The sequence below is a fragment of the Heterodontus francisci genome, chromosome 9 (assembly GCF_036365525.1).
Source record: "Heterodontus francisci isolate sHetFra1 chromosome 9, sHetFra1.hap1, whole genome shotgun sequence".
NCBI lineage: Eukaryota > Metazoa > Chordata > Chondrichthyes > Heterodontiformes > Heterodontidae > Heterodontus > Heterodontus francisci.
Genome location: NC_090379.1, coordinates 102727002 through 102750124, shown reverse-complemented (window position 1 = coordinate 102750124; position 23123 = coordinate 102727002). Strand labels below are relative to the sequence as shown.

The following is a 23123-nucleotide window of genomic DNA, read 5'->3' as shown; positions in this document are numbered from 1 at the left end:
CAGCAGTAGAACACCAGGCAGCAGCAACAGGAGAACACCAGGGAGCAGTAACAGGAGAACACCAGGGAGCAGTAACAGGAGAACACCAGGCCGCAGCAACAGGAGAACACCAGGCAGCAGCAGGAGAACACAAGGCAGCAGCAGCAGGAGACCACCAGACAACAGCAACAGGAGAACACCAGGCAGCAGCAGGAGATCACCAGACAGCAGCAGATGAACAACAGACAACAGCAGCAGGAGAACACCAGACAGCAGCAGGAGAACACCAGGCAACAGTAACAGGAGAACACCAGGCAGCAGCAGGAGATCACCAGACAGCAGCAGCATGAGAACACCAGGCATCAGCAGGTGAACACCAGGCAGCAGCAGGTGAACACCAGGCAGCAGCAACAGGAGAACACCAGGCAGCAGCAACAGGAGAACACCAGGCAGCAGCAACAGGCGAACACCTGGCAGAAACAGGAGAACACCAGGCAGCAGGAACAGGAGAATACCAGGCAGCAGCAGCAGTCGAACACCAGGCAGCAGCAACAGGAGAACAACAGGGAGCAGCAGCAGGAGAACACCAGGCAGCAGCAGCAGGAGAACACCAGGCAGCAGTAACAGGAGAACACCAGGCAGCAGCAACAGGTGAACACCAGGCCGTAGCAGCAGGAGAACACCAGGCAGCAGTCACAGGAGAACACCAGGCAGCAGTAACAGGAGAATACAAGGCAGCAGCAGCAGGAGAACACCAGGTAGCAGCAGGAGAACAGGAGGCAGCAGCAACAAGCGGAGAACACCAGGTAGCAGCCAATGAATACCAGACAACAGCAACAGGAGAACACCAGGCAGCAACAACAACAGGAGAACACCAGGCAGCAGCAGGAGAACACCAGACAGCAGCAACAGGAGAACACCAGACAACAGCAGCAGTAGAACACCAGGCATCAGCAACAGGAGAACACCAGGCAGCAACAGGAGAATACCAGGCAGCAACAGGAGAACACCAGACAGCAGCAACAGTAGAACACCAGGCATCAGCAGGTGAACACCAGACAGCAGCAACAGGAGAACACCAGGCAGCAGCAACAGGCGAACACCAGGAAGCAACAGGAGAACACCAGGCAGCAGCAACAGGAGAACACCAGGCATCAGCAGGTGAACACCAGGCAGCAGCAACAGGCGAACACCAGGCAGCAACAGGAGAACACCAGGCAGCAGCAACAGGCGAATACCAGACAGCAACAGGAGAACACCAGACAGCAGCAACAGGAGAACACCAGGCATCAGCAGGTGAACACCAGACAGCAGCAACAGGAGAACACCAGGCAGCAGCAACAGGCGAACACCAGGGAGCAGCAATTGGCGAACACCAGGCAGCAACAGGAGAACACCAGGCAGCAGCAATAGGAGAACACCAGGCAGCAGCAACAGGAGAACACCAGGCAGCAACAGCAGAACACCAGGAAGCAGCAACAGGAGAACTCCAGGCAGCAGCAGCAGGAGAACAGCAGGCAGCAACAGGAGAACACCAGGCAGCAGCAACAGGACAACACCTGGCAGCAACAGGAGAACACCAGAAAGGAGCAACAGGAGAACACCAGGCAGCAACAGGAGAACACCAGCAGCAGCAACAGGAGAACACCAGGCAGCAGCAACAGGAGAACAACCAGCAGCAACAGGAGAACACCAGCAGCAGCAACAGGAGAACATCAGGCAGCAGCAACAGGAGAACACCGGGCAGCAGCAGCAGTAGACACCAGGCAGCAGCAACAGGATAACACCAGGCAGCAACAGGAGAACACCAGGCAGTAGCACCAGGAGAACACCAGGCAGCAGCAACAGGAGAACACCAGGCATCAGCAGGTGAACACCAGGCAGCAGCAACAGGCGAACACCAGGCAGCAACAGGAGTACACCAGGCAGCAGCAACAGGCGAACACCAGACAGCAACAGGAGAAAACCAGACAGCAGCAACAGGAGAACACCAGGCATCAGCAGGTGAACACCAGACAGCAGCAACAGGAGAACACCAGGCAGCAGCAACAGGCGAACACCAGGCAGCAACAGGAGAACACCAGGCAGCAGCCACAGGAGAACAGCAGGCAGCAGCAACAGGAGAACACCAGGCAGCAACAGCAGAACACCAGGAAGCAGCAACAGGAGAACACCAGGCAGCAGCAGCAGGAGAACAGCAGGCAGCAACAGGAGAACACCAGGCAGCATCAACTGGACAACACCTGGCAGCAACAGGAGAACACCAGAAAGGAGCAACAGGAGAACATCAGGCAGCAGTAACAGTAGAACACCAGGCAGCAGCAACAGGTGAACATCAGGCAGCAGTAACATGAGAACACCAGGCAGCAGCAGCAGGAGAACTCCAGGCAGCAGCTACAGCTGAACACCAGGAAGCAGCAACAGGAGAACACCAGGCAACATTAACAGGAGAACACCAGGCAGCAGCAACAGGAGAACACCAGGGAGCAGTAACAGGAGAACACCAGGGAGCAGTAACAGGAGAACACCAGGCCGCAGCAACAGGAGAACACCAGGCAGCAGCAGGAGAACACCAGGCAGCAGCAGCAGGAGACCACCAGACAACAGCAACAGGAGAACACCAGGCAGCAGCAGGCGATCACCAGACAGCAGCAGATGAACAACAGACAACAGCAACAGGAGAACAGCAGACAGCAGCAACAGGAGAACACCAGGCAGCAGCAGGAGAACACCAGGCAACCGTAACAGGAGAACACAAGGCAGCAGCAGGAGATCACCAGACAGCAGCAGATGAACAACAGACAACAGCAGCAGGAGAACACCAGACAGCAACAGGAGAACACCAGGCAGCAGCAACAGGAGAACACCCAGCAGCAACAGGAGAACACCAGCAGCAGCAACAGGAGAACATCAGGCAGCAGCAACAGGAGAACACCGGGCAGCAGCAGCAGGAGACACCAGGCAGCAGCAACAGGATAACACCAGGCAGCAACAGGAGAACACCAGGCAGTAGCACCAGGAGAACACCAGGCAGCAGCAACAGGAGAACACCAGGCATCAGCAGGTGAACACCAGGCAGCAGCAACAGGCGAACACCAGGCAGCAACAGGAGTACACCAGGCAGCAGCAACAGGCGAACACCAGACAGCAACAGGAGAAAACCAGACAGCAGCAACAGGAGAACACCAGGCATCAGCAGGTGAACACCAGACAGCAGCAACAGGAGAACACCAGGCAGCAGCAACAGGCGAACACCAGGCAGCAACAGGAGAACACCAGGCAGCAGCCACAGGAGAACAGTAGGCAGCAGCAACAGGAGAACACCAGGCAGCAACAGCAGAACACCAGGAAGCAGCAACAGGAGAACACCAGGCAGCAGCAGCAGGAGAACAGCAGGCAGCAACAGGAGAACACCAGGCAGCATCAACTGGACAACACCTGGCAGCAACAGGAGAACACCAGAAAGGAGCAACAGGAGAACATCAGGCAGCAGTAACAGTAGAACACCAGGCAGCAGCAACAGGTGAACATCAGGCAGCAGTAACAGGAGAACACCAGGCAGCAGCAGCAGGAGAACTCCAGGCAGCAGCTACAGCTGAGCACCAGGAAGCAGCAACAGGAGAACACCAGGCAACATTAACAGGAGAACACCAGGCAGCAGCAACAGGAGAACACCAGGGAGCAGTAACAGGAGAACACCAGGGAGCAGTAACAGGAGAACACCAGGCCGCAGCAACAGGAGAACACCAGGCAGCAGCAGGAGAACACCAGGCAGCAGCAGCAGGAGACCACCAGACAACAGCAACAGGAGAACACCAGGCAGCAGCAGGCGATCACCAGACAGCAGCAGATGAACAACAGACAACAGCAACAGGAGAACAGCAGACAGCAGCAACAGGAGAACACCAGGCAGCAGCAGGAGAACACCAGGCAACCGTAACAGGAGAACACAAGGCAGCAGCAGGAGATCACCAGACAGCAGCAGATGAACAACAGACAACAGCAGCAGGAGAACACCAGACAGCAGCAGGAGAACACCTGGCAACAGTAACAGGAGAACACCAGGCAGCAGCAGGAGATCACCAGACAGCAGTAGCAGGAGAACACCAGGCATCAGCAGGTGAACACCAGGCAGCAGCAGGTGAACACCAGGCAGCAGCAACAGGAGAACACCAGGCAGCAGCAACAGGCGAACACCTGGCAGAAACAGGAGAACACCAGGCAGCAGGAACAGGAGAATACCAGGCAGCAGCAGCAGTAGAACACCAGGCAGCAGCAACAGGAGAACAACAGGGAGCAGCAGCAGGAGAACACCAGGCAGCAGCAGCAGGAGAACACCAGGCAGCAGTAACAGGAGAACACCAGGCAGCAGCAACAGGTGAACACCAGGCCGCAGCAGCAGGAGAACACCAGGCAGCAGTCACAGGAGAACACCAGGCAGCAGTAACAGGAGAATACAAGGCAGCAGCAGCAGGAGAACACCAGGTAGCAGCAGGAGAACAGGAGGCAGCAACAACAAGCGGAGAACACCAGGTAGCAGCCAATGAATACCAGACAACAGCAACAGGAGAACACCAGGCAGCAACAACAACAGGAGAACACCAGGCAGCAGCAGGAGAACACCAGACAGCAGCAACAGGAGAACACCAGACAACAGCAGCAGTAGAACACCAGGCATCAGCAACAGGAGAACACCAGGCAGCAACAGGAGAATACCAGGCAGCAACAGGAGAACACCAGACAGCAGCAACAGGAGAACACCAGGCATCAGCAGGTGAACACCAGACAGCAGCAACAGGAGAACACCAGGCAGCAGCAACAGGCGAACACCAGGAAGCAACAGGAGAACATCAGGCAGCAGCAACAGGAGAACACCAGGCATCAGCAGGTGAACACCAGGCAGCAGCAACAGGCGAACACCAGGCAGCAACAGGAGAACACCAGGCAGCAGCAACAGGCGAACACCAGACAGCAACAGGAGAACACCAGACAGCAGCAACAGGAGAACACCAGGCATCAGCAGGTGAACACCAGACAGCAGCAACAGGAGAACACCAGGCAGCAGCAAGAGGCGAACACCAGGCAGCAACAGGAGAACACCAGGCAGCAGCAACAGGAGAACACCAGGCAGCAGCAACAGGAGAACAGCAGGCAGCAACAGGAGAACACCAGGCAGCAGCAACAGGACAACACCTGGCAGCAACAGGAGAACACCAGAAAGGAGCAACAGGAGAACACCAGGCAGCAACAGGAGAACACCAGCAGCAGCAACAGGAGAACATCAGGCAGCAGCAACAGGAGAACACCGGGCAGCAGCAGCAGGAGACACCAGGCAGCAGCAACAGGATAACACCAGGCAGTACAGGAGAACACCAGGCAGTAGCACCAGGAGAACACCAGGCAGCAACAGGAGAACACCAGGCAGCAGCAACAGGAGAACACCAGGCAGCAGCTATAGGAGAACACCAGGCAGCAACAGGAGAACACCAGGCAGCAGCAACAGGAGAACACCAGGCAACAACAGGAGAACACCAGGCAGCAGCAACAGGAGAACACCAGGCAGCAACATGAGAACACCAGCAGCAGCAACGGGAGAACATCAGGCAGCTGCAACAGGAGAACACCAGGCAGCAGCAGCAGGAGACACCAGGCAGTAGCACCAGGAGAATACCAGGCAGCAACAGGGGAACACCAGGCAGCAGCAACAGGAGAACACCAGGCAGCAGCAACAGGCGAACACCAGGCAGCAACAGGAGAACACTAGGCAGCAGCAACAGGAGAACACCAGGCAACAACAGGAGAACACCAGGCAGCAGCAGCAGGAGAACAACAGGCAGCAGCAGCAGGAGAACACCAGGCAGCAGCAGGAGAACACCAGGCAGCAGCTACAGGTGAACACCAGGAAGCAGCAACAGGAGAACACCAGGCAGCAGTAACAGGAGAACATCAGGCAGCAGTAACAGGAGAACAGCAGGCAGCAGCAACAGGAGAACACCAGGCAGCTGTAACAGGTGAACATCAGGCAGCAGTAACAGGAGAACACCAGGCAGCAGCAGCAGTAGAACACCAGGCAGCAGCAACAGGAGAACACCAGGGAGCAGTAACAGGAGAACACCAGGCAGCAGCAACAGGAGAACACCAGGCAGCAGCAGAAGATCACCAGACAGCAGCAGATGAACAACAGACAACAGCAACAGGAGAACAGCAGACAGCAGCAACAGGAGAACACCAGGCAGCAGCAGGAGAACACCAGGCAACCGTACAGGAGAACACCAGGCAGCAGCAGGAGATCACCAGACAGCAGCAGATGAACAACAGACCACAGCAGCAGGAGAACACCAGACAGCAGCAGGAGAACACCAGGCAACAGTAACAGGAGAACACCAGGCAGCGGCAGGAGATCACCAGACAGCAGCAGATGAACAACAGACAACAGCAACAGGAGAACACCAGGAAGCAACAACAACAGGAGAACACCAGGCAGCAGCAGAACACCAAGCAGCAGCAACAGGAGAACACCAGGCAGCAACAGGAGAACATCAGGCAGCAGCAACAGGAGAACACCAGGCAGCAACAGGAGAGCACCAGGCAGCCGCAGCAGGAGAACACCAGGCAGCAACAGGAGAACACCAGGCAGCAGCAACAGGAGAACACCAGGCAGCAACAGAAGAACACCAGGCAGCAGCAACAGGAGAGCACCAGGCAGCAGCAGCAGGAGAACACCAGGCAGCAACAGGAGAACAACAGGGAACAGCAACAGGAGAACACCAGGCAGCAACAGGAGAACACCAGGCAGTAGCAACAGGAGAACACCACGTAGCAACAGGAGAACACCAGGGAGCAGCAGCAGGAGACCACCAGAAAACAGCAACAGGAGAACACCAGGCAGCAGCAGGAGATCACCAGACAGCAGCAGATGAACAACAGACAACAGCAACAGGAGAGCAGCAGACAGCAGCAACAGGAGAACACCAGGCAGCAGCAGGAGAACACCAGGCAACAGTAACAGGAGAACACCAGGCAGCAGCAGGAGATCACCAGACAGCAGCAACAGGAGAACACCAGGCATCAGCAGGTGAACAGCAGGCAGCAGCAGGTGAACACCAGGCAGCAGCAACAGGAGAACACCAGGCAGCAGCAACAGGCGAACACCTGGCAGAAACAGGAGAACACCAGGCAGCAGGAACAGGAGAATACCAGGCAGCAGCAGCAGTAGAACACCAGGCAGCAGCAACAGGAGAACAACAGGGAGCAGCAGCAGGAGAACACCAGGCAGCAGCAGCAGGAGAACACCAGGCAGCAGTAACAGGAGAACACCAGGCAGCAGCAACAGGTGAACACCAGGCCGCAGCAGCAGGAGAACACCAGGCAGCAGTCACAGGAGAACACCAGGCAGCAGTAACAGGAGAATACAAGGCAGGAGCAGCAGGAGAACACCAGGTAGCAGCAGGAGAACAGGAGGCAGCAACAACAAGCGGAGAACACCAGGTAGCAGCCAATGAATACCAGACAACAGCAACAGGAGAACACCAGGCAGCAACAACAACAGAAGAACACCAGGCATCAGCAACAGGAGAACACCAGGCAGCAACAGGAGAATACCAGGCAGCAACAGGAGAACACCAGAAAGCAGCAACAGTAGAACACCAGGCATCAGCAGGTGAACACCAGACAGCAGCAACAGGAGAACACCAGGCAGCAGCAACAGGAGAACACCAGGAAGCAACAGGAGAACATCAGGCAGCAGCAACAGGAGAACACCAGGAATCAGCAGGTGAACACCAGGCAGCAGCAACAGGCGAACACCAGGCAGCAACAGGAGAACACCAGGCAGAAGTAACAGGCGAACACCAGACAGCAACAGGAGAACACCAGACAGCAGCAACAGGAGAACACCAGGCATCAGCAGGTGAACACCAGACAGCAGCAACAGGAGAACACCAGGCAGCAGCAACAGGCGAACACCAGGCAGCAGCAACAGGAGAACACCAGGCAGCAACAGCAGAACACCAGGAAGCAGCAACAGGAGAACACCAGGCAGCAGCAGCAGGAGAACAGCAGGCAACAACAGGAGAACACCAGAAAGGAGCAACAGGAGAACACCAGGCAGCAACAGGAGAACACCAGCAGCAGCAACAGGAGAACACCAGGCAGCAGCAACAGGAGAACACCCAGCAGCAACAGGCGAACACCAGCAGCAGCAACAGGAGAACATCAGGCAGCAACAACAGGAGAACACCGGGCAGCAGCAGCAGGAGACACCAGGCAGCAGCAACAGGATAACACCAGGCAGCAACAGGAGAACACCAGGCAGTAGCACCAGGAGAACACCAGGCAGCAACAGGAGAACACCAGGCAGCAGCAACAGGAGAACACCAGGCAGCAGCAATAGGAGAACACCAGGCAGCAACAGGAGAACACCAGGCAGCAGCAACAGGAGAACACCAGGCAGCAACAGGAGAACACCAGCAGCAGCAACGGGAGAACATCAGGCAGCTGCAACAGGAGAACACCAGGCAGCAGCAGCAGGAGACACCAGGCAGTAGCACCAGGAGAACACCAGGCAGCAACAGGAGAACACCAGGCAGCAGCAACAGGAGAACACCAGGCAGCAGCAACAGGCGAACACCAGGCAGCAACAGGAGAACACCAGGCAGCAGCAACAGGAGAACACCAGGCAACAACAGGAGAACACCAGGCAGCAGCTACAGGTGAACACCAGGAAGCAGCAACAGGAGAACACCAGGCAGCAGTAACAGGAGAATATCAGGCAGCAGTAACAGGAGAACAGCAGGCAGCAGCAACAGGAGAACACCAGGCAGCTGTAAGAGGAGAACATCAGGCAGCAGTAACAGGAGAACACCAGGCAGCAGCAGCAGTAGAACACCAGGCAGCAGCAACAGGAGAACACCAGGGAGCATTAACAGGAGAACACCAGGGAGCAGTAACAGGAGAACACCAGTCCGCAGCAACAGGAGAACACCAGGCAGCAGCAACAGGAGAACACCAGGCAGCAGCAGAAGATCACCAGACAGCAGCAGATGAACAACAGACAACAGCAACAGGAGAACAGCAGACAGCAGCAACAGGAGAACACCAGGCAGCAGCAGGAGAACACCAGGCAACCGCAACAGGAGAACACCAGGCAGCAGCAGGAGATCACCAGACAGCAGCAGATGAACAACAGACAACAGCAACAGGAGAACACCAGGAAGCAACAACAACAGGAGAACACCAGGCAGCAGCAGGAGAACACCGAGCACCAGCAACAGGAGAACACCAGGCACCAGCAACAGGTGAACACCAGGCAGCAACAGGAGAACACAAGGCAGCAGCAACAGGAGAACACCAGGCAGCAACAGGAGAACATCAGGCAGCAGCAACAGGAGAACACCAGGCAGCAACAGGAGAGTACCAGGCAGCCGCAGCAGGAGAACACCAGGCAGCAACAGGAGAACACCAGGCAGCAGCAACAGGAGAACACCAGGCAACAACAGAAGAACACCAGGCAGCAGCAACAGGAGAGCACCAGGCAGCAGCAGCAGGAGAACACCAGGCAGCAACAGGAGAACAACAGGGAACAGCAACAGGAGAACACCAGGCAGCAACAGGAGAACACCAGGCAGTAGCAACAGGAGAACACCACGTAGCAACAGGAGAACACCAGGCAGCAGCAACAGGAGAACACCAGGCAGCAGCAACAGGAGAACACCAGGCAGCAACAGGAGAACACCAGGCAGCAGCAGCAGGAGAACACCAGGCAGCAGTAACAGGTGAACACCAGGCAGCAGCAACAGGTGAACATCAGGCAGCAGTAACAGCAGAACACCAGGCAGCAGCAGCAGTAGAACACCAGGCAGCAGCAACAGGAGAACACCAGGCAGCAACAACCGGAGAACACCAGGGAGCAGCAGCAGGAGAACATCAGGGAGCAGTAACAGGAGAATATCAGGCAGCAGTAACAGGAGAACATCAGGCAGCAGTAACAGGAGAACACCAGGCAGCAGCAGTAGAACACCAGGCAGCAGCAGCAGGAGAACACCAGGCAGCAGTAACAGGAGAACGCCAGGCCGCAGTAACAGGAGAACACCAGGCAGCACTAACAGGAGAACATCAGGCAGCAACAGGAGAACACCAGGCTGCAGCAGGTGAACACCCGACAACAGCAGCAGGAGAACAGGAGGCAGCAACAGCAACAGGAGAACACCAGGCAGCAGCAGGAGAACACCAGGCAGCAGCAGGTGAACACCAGACAAAAGCAGCAGGAGAACACCAGGCACCAACAGCAGAACACCAGGCAGCAGCAGGTGAATCCCAGACAACAGCAGCATGAGAACACCAGGCAACAGCAGCTGAATATCAGGCAGCAGTAACAGTAGAACACCAGACAACAGCAACAGTAGAACACCAGACAGCAACAGGAGAACACCAGGGAGCAGCAGCAGGTGAACACCAGGCAGCAGCAGCAGGAGAACACCAGGCGTTAGCAACAGGAGAACATCAGGCAGCATTAACAGGAGAACACCAGGCAGCAGCAGCAGTAGAACACCAGACAACAGCAACAGTAGAACACCAGACAGCAACAGGAGAACACCAGGGAGCAGCAGCAGGTGAACACCAGGCAGCAGCAGCAGGAGAACACCAGACAGCAGTCACAGGAGAATATCAGGCAGCATTAACAGGAGAACATCAGGCAGCAGTAACAGGAGAACACCAGGCAGCAGCAACAGGAGAACATGAGGCAGCAGTAACAGGATAACATCAGGCAGCAGTAACAGGAGAACACCAGGCAGCAGCAGCAGGAGAACACCAGGCAGCAGTAACAGGTGAACACCAGGCAGCAGCAACAGGTGAACATCAGGCAGCAGTAACAGTAGAACACCAGGCAGCAGCAGCAGGAGAACACCAGGCAGCAGCTACAGGTGAACACCAGGAAGCAGCAACAGGAGAACACCAGGCAGCAGTAACAGGAGAACATCAGGCAGCAGTAACAGGAGAACAGCAGGCAGCTGTAACAGGAGAACATCAGGCAGCAGTAACAGGAGAACATCAGGCAGCAGTAACAGGAGAACACCAGGCAGCAGCAGCAGTAGAACACCAGGCAGCAGCAACAGGAGAACACCAGGGAGCAGTAACAGGAGAACACCAGGGAGCAGTAACAGGAGAACAACAGGCCGCAGCAACAGGAGAACACCAGGCAGCAGCAGGAGATCACCAGACAGCAGCAGATGAACAACAGACAACAGCAACAGGAGAACAGCAGACAGCAGCAACAGGAGAACACCAGGCAGCAGCAGGAGAACACCAGGCACACGTAACAGGAGAACACCAGGCAGCAGCAGGAGATCACCAGACAGCAGCAGATGAACAGTAGACAGCAGCAACAGGAGAACACCAGGCAGCAGCAGGAGAACACCAGGCACACGTAACAGGAGAACACCAGGCAGCAGCAGGAGATCACCAGACAGCAACAAAAACAGGAGAGCACCAGTCAGCAGCAGGAGAACACCAAGCAGCAGCAACAGGAGAACACCAGGCACCAGCAACAGGAGAACACCAGGCAGCAACAGGAGAACACCAGGCAGCAGCAACAGGAGAACACCAGGCAGCAACAGGAGAACACCAGGCAGCAGCAACAGGAGAACACCAGGCAGCAACAGGAGAGCACCAGGCAGCAGCAGCAGGAGAACACCAGGCAGCAACAGGAGAACACCAGGCAGCAGCAACAGGAGAACACCAGGCAGCAACAGAAGAACACCAGGCAGCAGCAACAGGAGAGCACCAGGCAGCAGCAGCAGGAGAACACCAGGCAACAACAGGAGAACACCAGGCAGCAGCAACAGGCGAACACCAGGCAGCAACAGGAGAACACCAGACAGTAGCAACAGGAGAACACCAGGCATCAGCAGGTGAACGTCAGATAGCAGCAACAGGAGAACACCAGGCAGCAGCAACAGGCGAACACCTGACAGCAACAGGAGAACACCAGGCAGCAGCAACAGGAGAACACCAGGCAGCAGCAATAGGAGAACACCAGGCAGCAAAAGCAGGACACCAGGCAGCAGCAACAGGAGAACACCAGGCAACAGCAGCAGGAGAACAGCAGGCAGCAACAGGAGAACACCAGGCAGCAGCAACAGGACAACACCCGGCAGCAACAGGAGAACACCAGACAGCAGCAACAGGAGAACACCAGGCAGCAACAGGAGAACACCAGCAGCAGCAACAGGAGAACATCAGGCAGCAGCAACAGGAGAACACCAGGCAGCAGCAGCAGGAGACACCTGGCAGCAGCAACAGGAGAACACCAGGCAGCAGCAACAGGAGAACACCAGGCAGCAACAGGAGAACACCAGGCAGCAGCAACAGGAGAACCCCAGGCAACAACAAGAGAACACCAGGCAGCAGCAACAGGAGAACACCAGGCAGCAACAGGAGAACACCAGCAGCAGCAACAGGAGAACATCAGGCAGAAGCAACAGGAGAACACCAGGCAGCAGCAGCAGGAGACACCAGGCAGTAGCACCAGGAGAACACCAGGCAGCAACAGGAGAACACACGGCAGCAGCAACAGGAGAACACCAGGCAGCAGCAACAGGCGAACACCAGGCAGCAACAGGAGAACACCAGGCAGCAGCAACAGGAGAACACCAGGCAACAACAGGAGAACACCAGGCAGCAGCAGCAGGAGAACACCAGGAAGCAGCAGCAGGAGAACACCAGGCAGCAGCAGGTGAACACCAGACAACAGCAACAGGAGAACACCAGGTAGCAGCAGGAGAACAGGAGGCAGCAACAACAACAGGAGAACACCAGGCAACAACAGGAGAACACCAGGCAGCAGCAACAGGAGAACAACAGGCAGCAGCAACAGGAGAACACCAGGCAGCAGCAACAGGCGAACACCAGGCAGCAACAGGAGAACACCAGGCAGCAGCAACAGGAGAACACCAGGCAACAACAGGAGAACACCAGGCAGCAGCAGCAGGAGAACACCAGGAAGCAGCAGCAGGAGAACACCAGGCAACAGCAGGTGAACACCAGACAACAGCAGCAGGAGAACACCGGGCAGCAACAGGAGAACAACAGGGAGCAGCAGGTGAACACGAGGCAGCAGCAACAGGAGAACATCAGGCAGCACTAACAGGAGCACATCAGGCAGCAACAGGAGAACACCAGGCTGCAGCAGGTGAACACCCGACAACAGCAGCAGGAGAACAGGAGGCAGCAACAGCAACAGGAGAACACCAGGCAGCAGCAGGAGAACACCAGGCAGCAGCAGGTGAACACCAGACCAAAGCAGCAGGAGAACACCAGGCACCAACAGCAGAACACCAGGCAGCAGCAGGTGAATCCCAGACAACAGCAGCATGAGAACACCAGGCAACAGCAGCTGAATATCAGGCAGCAGTAACAGTAGAACACCAGACAACAGCAACAGTAGAACACCAGACAGCAACAGGAGAACACCAGGCAGCAGCAACAGGAGAACACCAGGCAACAACAGGAGAACACCAGGTAGCAGCAACAGGAGAACACCAGGCAGCAACAGGAGAACACCAGCAGCAGCAACAGGAGAACATCAGGCAGCAGCAACAGGAACACACCAGGCAGCAGCAGCAGGAGACACCAGGCAGTAGCACCAGGAGAACACCAGGCAGCAACAGGAGAACACCAGGCAGCAGCAACAGGAGAACACCAGGCAGCAACAACAGGCGAACACCAGGCAGCAACAGGAGAACACCAGGCAGCAGCAACAGGAGAACACCAGGCAACAACAGGAGAACACCAGGCAGCAGCAGCAGGAGAACACCAGGCAGCAGCAGCAGGAGAACACCAGGCAGCAGCAGGTGAACACCAGACAACAGCAACAGGAGAACACCAGGTAGCAGCAGGAGAACAGGAGGCAGCAACAACAACAGGAGAACACCAGGCAACAACAGGAGAACACCAGGCAGCAGCAACAGGAGAACAACAGGCAGCAGCAACAGGAGAACACCAGGCAGCAGCAACAGGCGAACACCAGGCAGCAACAGGAGAACACCAGGCAGCAGCAACAGGAGAACACCAGGCAACAACAGGAGAACACCAGGCAGCAGCAGTAGGAGAACACCAGGAAGCAGCAGCAGGAGAACACCAGGCAACAGCAGGTGAACACCAGACAACAGCAGCAGGAGAACACCAGGCAGCAACAGGAGAACACCGGGCAGCAACAGGAGAACAACAGGGAGCAGCAGGTGAACACGAGGCAGCAGCAACAGGAGAACATCAGGCAGCACTAACAGGAGAACATCAGGCAGCAACAGGAGAACACCCGACAACAGCAGGTGAACACCCGACAACAGCAGCAGGAGAACAGGAGGCAGCAACAGCAACAGGAGAACACCAGGCAGCAGCAGGAGAACACCAGGCAGCAGCAGGTGAACACCAGACCAAAGCAGCAGGAGAACACCAGGCACCAACAGCAGAACACCAGGCAGCAACAGGTAAATCCCAGACAACAGCAGCATGAGAACACCAGGCAACAGCAGCTGAATATCAGGCAGCAGTAACAGTAGAACACCAGACAACAGCAACAGTAGAACACCAGACAGCAACAGGAGAACACCAGGGAGCAGCAGCAGGTGAACACCAGGCAGCAGCAGCAGGAGAACACCAGGCAGCAGCAACAGGAGAATATCAGGCAGCATTAACAGGAGAACACCAGGCAGCAGCAGCAGTAGAACACCAGACAACAGCAACAGTACAACACCAGACAGCAACAGGAGAACACCAGGGAGCAGCAGCAGGTGAACACCAGGCAGCAGCAGCAGGAGAACACCAGACAGCAGTAACAGGAGAACATCAGGCAGCATTAACAGGAGAACATCAGGCAGCAGTAACAGGAGAACACCAGGCAGCAGCAACAGGAGAACATCAGGCAGCAGTAACAGGATAACATCAGGCAGCAGTAACAGGAGAACACCAGGCAGCAGCAGCAGGAGAACACCAGGCAGCAGTAACAAGTGAACACCAGGCAGCAGCAACAGGTGAACATCAGGCAGCAGTAACAGTAGAACACCAGGCAGCAGCAGCAGGAGAACACCAGGCAGCAGCTACAGGTGAACACCAGGAAGCAGCAACAGGAGAACACCAGGCAGCAGTAACAGGAGAACATCAGGCAGCAGTAACAGGAGAACAGCAGGCAGCAGCAACAGGAGAACACCAGGCAGCTGTAACAGGAGAACATCAGGCAGCAGTAACAGGAGAACGCCAGGCAGCAGCAGCAGTAGAACACCAGGCAGCAGCAACAGGAGAACACCAGGGAGCAGTAACAGGAGAACACCAGGCCGCAGCAACAGGAGAACACCAGGCAGCAGCAGGAGATCACCAGACAGCAGCAGATGAACAACAGACAATAGCAACAGGAGAACAGCAGACAGCAGCAGGAGAACACCAGGCACACGTAACAGGAGAACACCAGGCAGCAGCAGGAGATCACCAGACAGCAGCAGATGAACAGTAGACAGCAGCAACAGGAGAACACCAGGCAGCAGCAGGAGAACACCAGGCACACGTAACAGGAGAACACCAGGCAGCAGCAGGAGATCACCAGACAGCAGCAGACGAACAACAGACAAAAGCAACAGGAGAACACCAGGCAGCAACAAAAACAGGAGAGCACCAGGCAGCAGCAGGAGAACACCAAGCAGCAGCAACAGGAGAACACCAGGCACCAGCAACAGGAGAACACCAGGCAGCAACAGGAGAACACCAGGCAGCAGCAACTGGAGAACACCAGGCAGCAACAGGAGAACACCAGGCAGCAGCAACAGGAGAACACCAGGCAGCAACAGGAGAGCACCAGGCAGCAGCAGCAGGAGAACACCAGGCAGCAACAGGAGAACACCAGGCAGCAGCAACAGGAGAACACCATGCAGCAACAGAAGAACACCAGGCAGCAGCAACAGGAGAGCACCAGGCAGCAGCAGCAGGAGAACACCAGGCAGCAACAGGAGAACACCAGGCAGCAGCAACAGGCGAACACCAGGCAGCAACAGGAGAACACCAGACAGCAGCAACAGGAGAACACCAGGCATCAGCAGGTGAATGCCAGTTAGCAGCAACAGGCGAACACCAGACAGCAACAGGAGAACACCAGGCAGCAGCAACAGGAGAACACCAGGCAGCAGCAATAGGAGAACACCAGGCAGCAACAGCAGAACACCAGGCAGCAGCAACAGGAGAACACCAGGCAGCAGCAGCAGGAGAACAGCAGGCAGCAACAGGAGAACACCAGGCAGCAGCAACAGGACAACACCCGGCAGCAACAGGAGAACACCAGACAGAAGCAACAGGAGAACACCAGGCAGCAACAGGAGAACACCAGCAGGCAGCAACAGGAGAACACCAGGCAGCAGCAACAGGACAACACCCGGCAGCAACAGGAGAACACCAGACAGAAGCAACAGGAGAACACCAGGCAGCAACAGGAGAACACCAGGCAGCAGCAGCAGGAGAACACCAGGCAGCAGCAGGTGAACACCAGACAACAGCAACAGGAGAACACCAGGTAGCAGCAGGAGAACAGGAGGCAGCAACAACAACAGGAGAACACCAGGCAACAACAGGAGAACACCAGGCAGCAGCAACAGGAGAACAACAGGCAGCAGCAACAGGAGAACACCAGGCAGCAGCAACAGGCGAACACCAGGCAGCAACAGGAGAACACCAGGCAGCAGCAACAGGAGAACACAAGGCAACAACAGGAGAACACCAGGCAGCAGCAGTAGGAGAACACCAGGAAGCAGCAGCAGGAGAACACCAGGCAACAGCAGGTGAACACCAGACAACAGCAGCAGGAGAACACCAGGCAGCAACAGGAGAACACCGGGCAGCAACAGGAGAACAACAGGGAGCAGCAGGTGAACACGAGGCAGCAGCAACAGGAGAACATCAGGCAGCAGTAACAGGAGAACACCAGAGAGAAACAGCAGGAGAACACCAGGCAGCAGCAACAGGTGAACACCAGGGAGAAGCAGCAGGAGAACACCAGGCAGCAACAGCAACAGGAGAACACCAGGCAGCAGCAGGAGAACACCAGGCAGCAGCAGGTGAACACCAGACCAAAGCAGCAGGAGAACACCAGGCACCAACAGCAGAACACCAGGCAGCAGCAGGTGAATCCCAGACAACAGCAGCATGAGAACACCAGGCAACAGCAGCTGAATATCAGGCAGCAGTAACAGTAGAACACCAGACAACAGCAACAGTAGAACACCAGACAGCAACAGGAGAACACCAGGGAGCAGCAGCAGGTGAACACCAGGCAGCAGCAGCAGGAGAACACCAGGCAGCAGCAACAGGAGAATATCAGGCAGCATTAACAGGAGAACACCAGGCAGCAGCAGCAGTAGAACACCAGACAACAGCAACAGTACAACACCAGACAGCAACAGGAGAACACCAGGGAGCAGCAGCAGGTGAACACCAGGCAGCAGCAGCAGGAGAACACCAGACAGCAGTAACAGGAGAACATCAGGCAGCATTAACAGGAGAACATCAGGCAGCAGTAACAGGAGAACACCAGGCAGCAGCAACAGGAGAACATCAGGCAGCAGTAACAGGATAACATCAGGCAGCAGTAACAGGAGAACACCAGGCAGCAGCAGCAGGAGAACACCAGGCAGCAGTAACAGGTGAACACCAGGCAGCAGCAACAGGTGAACATCAGGCAGCAGTAACAGTAGAACACCAGGCAGCAGCAGCAGGAGAACACCAGGCAGCAGCTACAGGTGAACACCAGGAAGCAGCAACAGGAGAACACCAGGCAGCAGTAACAGGAGAACATCAGGCAGCAGTAACAGGAGAACAGCAGGCAGCAGCAACAGGAGAACATCAGGCAGCAGTAACAGGAGAACGCCAGGCAGCAGCAGCAGTAGAACACCAGGCAGCAGCAACAGGAGAACACCAGGGAGCAGTAACAGGAGAACACCAGGCCGCAGCAACAGGAGAACACCAGGCAGCAGCAGGAGATCACCAGACAGCAGCAGATGAACAACAGACAACAGCAACAGGAGAACAGCAGACAGCAGCAACAGGAGAACACCAGGCAGCAGCAGGAGAACACCAGGCACACGTAACAGGAGAACACCAGGCAGCAGCAGCAGATCACCAGACAGCAGCAGATGAACAGTAGACAGCAGCAACAGGAGAACACCAGGCAGCAGCAGGAGAACACCAGGCACACGTAACAGGAGAACACCAGGCAGCAGCAGGAGATCACCAGACAGCAGCAGACGAACAACAGACAAAAGCAACAGGAGAACACCAGGCAGCAACAAAAACAGGAGAGCACCAGGCAGCAGCAGGAGAACACCAAGCAGCAGCAACAGGAGAACACCAGGCACCAGCAACAGGAGAACACCAGGCAGCAACAGGAGAACACCAGGCAGCAGCAACTGGAGAACACCAGGCAGCAACAGGAGAACACCAGGCAGCACCAACAGGAGAACACCAGGCAGCAACAGGAGAGCACCAGGCAGCAGCAGCAGGAGAACACCAGGCAGCAACAGGAGAACACCAGGCAGCAGCAACAGGAGAACACCAGGCAGCAACAGAAGAACACCAGGCAGCAGCAACAGGAGAGCACCAGGCAGCAGCAGCAGGAGAACACCAGGCAGCAACAGGAGAACACCAGGCAGCAGCAACAGGCGAACACCAGGAAGCAACAGGAGAACACCAGACAGCAGCAACAGGAGAACACCAGCCATCAGCAGGTGAACGCCAGGTAGCAGCAACAGGCGAACACCAGACAGCAACAGGAGAACACCAGGCAGCAGCAACAGGAGAACACCAGGCAGCAGCAATAGGAGAACACCAGGCAGCAACAGCAGAACACCAGGCAGCAGCAACAGGAGAACACCAGGCAGCAGCAGCAGGAGAACAGCAGGCAGCAACAGGAGAACACCAGGCAGCAGCAACAGGACAACACCCGTCAGCAACAGGAGAACACCAGACAGAAGCAACAGGAGAACACCAGGCAGCAACAGGAGAACACCAGCAGCAGCAACAGGAGAACACCAGGCAGCAGCAACAGGAGAACACCAAGCAGCAACAGGAGAACACCAGCAGCAGCAACAGGAGAACATCAGGCAGCAGCAACAGGAGAACACCAGGCAGCAGCAGCAGGAGACACCAGGCAGCAGCAACAGGAGAACACCAGGCAGCAACAGGAGACCACCAGGCAGTAGCACCAGGACAACACCAGGCAGCAACAGGAGAACACCAGACAGCAGCAACAGGAGAACACCAGGCATCAGCAACAGGAGAACACCAGGCATCAGCAACAGGAGAACACCAGGCAGCAACAGGAGAACACCAGGCAGCAGCAACAGGAGAACACCAGGCAACAACAGGAGAACACCAGACAGCAGCAACAGGAGAACACCAGGCAGCAACAGGAGAACACCAGCAGGAGCAACAGGAGAACATCAGGCAGCAGCAACAGGAGAACACCAGGCAGCAGCAGCAGGAGTCACCAGGCAGTAGCACCAGGAGAACACCAGGCAGCAACAGGAGAACACCAGGCAGCAGCAACAGGAGAACATCAGGCAGCATTAACAGGAGAACACCAGGCAGCAGCAGCAGTAGAACACCAGACAACAGCAACAGTACAACACCAGGCAGCAACAGGAGAACACCAGGGAGCAGCAGCAGGTGAAAACCAGGCAGCAGCAGCAGGAGAACACCAGACACCAGTAACAGGAGAACATCAGGCAGCATTAACAGGAGAACATCAGGCAGCAGTAACAGGAGAACACCAGGCAGCAGCAACAGGAGAACATCAGGCAGCAGTAACAGGATAACATCAGGCAGCAGTAACAGGAGAACACCAGGCAGCAGCAGCAGGAGAACACCAGGCAGCAGTAACAGGTGAACACCAGGCAGCAGCAACAGGTGAACATCAGGCAGCAGTAACAGTAGAACACCAGGCAGCAGCAGCAGGAGAACACCAGGCAGCAGCTACAGGTGAACACCAGGAAGCAGCAACAGGAGAACACCAGGCAGCAGTAACAGGAGAACATCAGGCAGCAGTAACAGGAGAACAGCAGGCAGCAGCAACAGGAGAACACCAGGCAGCTGTAACAGGAGAACATCAGGCAGCAGTAACAGGAGAACACCAGGCAGCAGCAGCAGTAGAACACCAGGCAGCAGCAACAGGAGAACACCAGGGAGCAGTAACAGGAGAACACCAGGCCGCAGCAACAGGAGAACACCAGGCAGCAGCAGGAGATCACCAGACAGCAGCAGATGAACAACAGACAACAGCAACAGGAGAACAGCAGACAGCAGCAACAGGAGAACACCAGGCAGCAGCAGGAGAACACCAGGCACACGTAACAGGAGAACACCAGGCAGCAGCAGGAGATCACCAGACAGCAGCAGATGAACAGTAGACAGCAGCAACAGGAGAACACCAGGCAGCAGCAGGAGAACACCAGGCACACGTAACAGGAGAACACCAGGCAGCAGCAGGAGATCACCAGACAGCAGCAGACGAACAACAGACAAAAGCAACAGGAGAACACCAGGCAGCAACAAAAACAGGAGAGCACCAGGCAGCAGCAGGAGAACACCAAGCAGCAGCAACAGGAGAACACCAGGCACCAGCAACAGGAGAACACCAGGCAGCAACAGGAGAACACCAGGCAGCAGCAACTGGAGAACACCAGGCAGCAACAGGAGAACACCAGGCAGCAGCAACAGGAGAACACCAGGCAGCAACAGGAGAGCACCAGGCAGCAGCAGCAGGAGAACACCAGGCAGCAACAGGAGAACACCAGGCAGCAGCAACAGGAGAACACCAGGCAGCAACAGAAGAACACCAGGCAGCAGCAACAGGAGAGCACCAGGCAGCAGCAGCAGGAGAACACCAGGCAGCAACAGGAGAACACCAGGCAGCAGCAACAGGCGAACACCAGGCAGCAACAGGAGAACACCAGACAGCAGCAACAGGAGAACACCAGGCATCAGCAGGTGAACGCCAGGTAGCAGCAACAGGAGAACACCAGGCAGCAACAGCAGAACACCAGGCAGCAGCAACAGGAGAACACCAGGCAGCAGCAGCAGGAGAACAGCAGGCAGCAACAGGAGAACACCAGGCAGCAGCAACAGGACAACACCCGGCAGCAACAGGAGAACACCAGACAGAAGCAACAGGAGAACACCAGGCAGCAACAGGAGAACACCAGCAGCAGCAACAGGAGAACACCAGGCAGCAGCAACAGGAGAACACCAAGCAGCAACAGGAGAACACCAGCAGCAGCAACAGGAGAACATCAGGCAGCAGCAACAGGAGAACACCAGGCAGCAGCAACAGGAGAACACCAGGCAGCAACAGGAGACCACCAGGCAGCAGCACCAGGACAACACCAGGCAGCAACAGGAGAACACCAGGCAGCAGCAACAGGAGAACACCAGGCATCAGCAACAGGAGAACACCAGGCATCAGCAACAGGAGAACACCAGGCAGCAACAGGAGAACACCAGGCAGTGAGCAACAGGAGAACACCAGGCAACAACAGGAGAACACCAGGCAGCAGCAACAGGAGAACACCAGGCAGCAACAGGAGAACACCAGCAGCAGCAACAGGAGAACTTCAGGCAGCAGCAACAGGAGAACACCAGGCAGCAGCAGCAGGAGTCACCAGGCAGTAGCACCAGGAGAACACCAGGCAGCAACAGGAGAACACCAGGCAGCAGCAACAGGAGAACACCAGGCAGCAGCAACAGGCGAACACCAGGCAGCAACAGGAGAACACCAGGCAGCAGCAACAGGAGAACACCAGGCAACAACAGGAGAACACCAGGCAGCAGCAGCAGGAGAACACCAGGCAGCAGCAGCAGGAGAACACCAGGCAGCCGCAGGTGAACACCAGACAACAGCAACAGGAGAACACCAGGTAGCAGCAGGAGAACAGGAGACAGCAACAACAACAGGAGAAAACCAGGCAACAACAGGAGAACACCAGACAGCAGCAACAGGAGAACAACAGGCAGCAGCAACAGGAGAACACCAGGCAGCAGCAACAGGCGAACACCAGGCAGCAACAGGAGAACACCAGGCAGCAGCAACAGGAGAACACCAGGCAACAACAGGAGAACACCAGGCAGCAGCAGCAGGAGAACACCAGGCAGCAGCAGCAGGAGAACACCAGGCAACAGCAGGTGAACACCAGACAACAGCAGCAGGAGAACACCAGGCAGCAACAGGAGAACACCGGGCAGCAACAGGAGAACAACAGGGAGCAGCAGGAGAACACAAGGCAGCAGCAACAGGAGAACACCAGGCATCAGCAACAGGAGAACACCAGGCAGCAACAGGAGAACACCAGGCAGCAGCAATAGGAGAACACCAGGCAGCAACAGCAGAACACCAGGCAGCAGCAACAGGAGAACACCAGGCAGCAGCAGCAGGAGAACAGCAGGCAGCAACAGGAGAACACCAGGCAGCAGCAACAGGACAACACCCGGCAGCAACAGGAGAACACCAGACAGAAGCAACAGGAGAACACCAGGCAGCAACAGGAGAACACCAGCAGCAGCAACAGGAGAACACCAGGCAGCAGCAACAGGAGAACACCAAGCAGCAACAGGAGAACACCAGCAGCAGCAACAGGAGAACATCAGGCAGCAGCAACAGGAGAACACCAGGCAGCAGCAACAGGAGAACACCAGGCAGCAACAGGAGACCACCAGGCAGTAGCACCAGGACAACACCAGGCAGCAACAGGAGAACACCAGGCAGCAGCAACAGGAGAACACCAGGCATCAGCAACAGGAGAACACCAGGCATCAGCAACAGGAGAACACCAGGCAGCAACAGGAGAACACCAGGCAGCAGCAACAGGAGAACACCAGGCAACAACAGGAGTACACCAGGCAGCAGCAACAGGAGAACACCAGGCAGCAACAGGAGAACACCAGCAGCAGCAACAGGAGAACATCAGGCAGCAGCAACAGTAGAACACCAGGCAGCAGCAGCAGGAGTCACCAGGCAGTAGCACCAGGAGAACACCAGGCAGCAACAGGAGAACACCAGGCAGCAGCAACAGGAGAACACCAGGCAGCAGCAACAGGCGAACACCAGGCAGCAACAGGAG

General features: G+C 56.3%; 1 protein-coding gene across 1 annotated transcript in view; it reads left to right on the top strand.

Moving 5' to 3' along the window:
• The window catches only part of LOC137373356 (trichohyalin-like), a 154081-nt gene that overhangs the window by 12199 nt on the left and 118759 nt on the right, over nucleotides 1-23123 (top strand). Inside the window, exon 2 of the mRNA XM_068038179.1 lies at nucleotides 3214-3471. Coding sequence (XP_067894280.1) covers nucleotides 3214-3471 — 258 coding nt within the window. The remainder of the gene's footprint in view (nucleotides 1-3213; nucleotides 3472-23123) is intronic.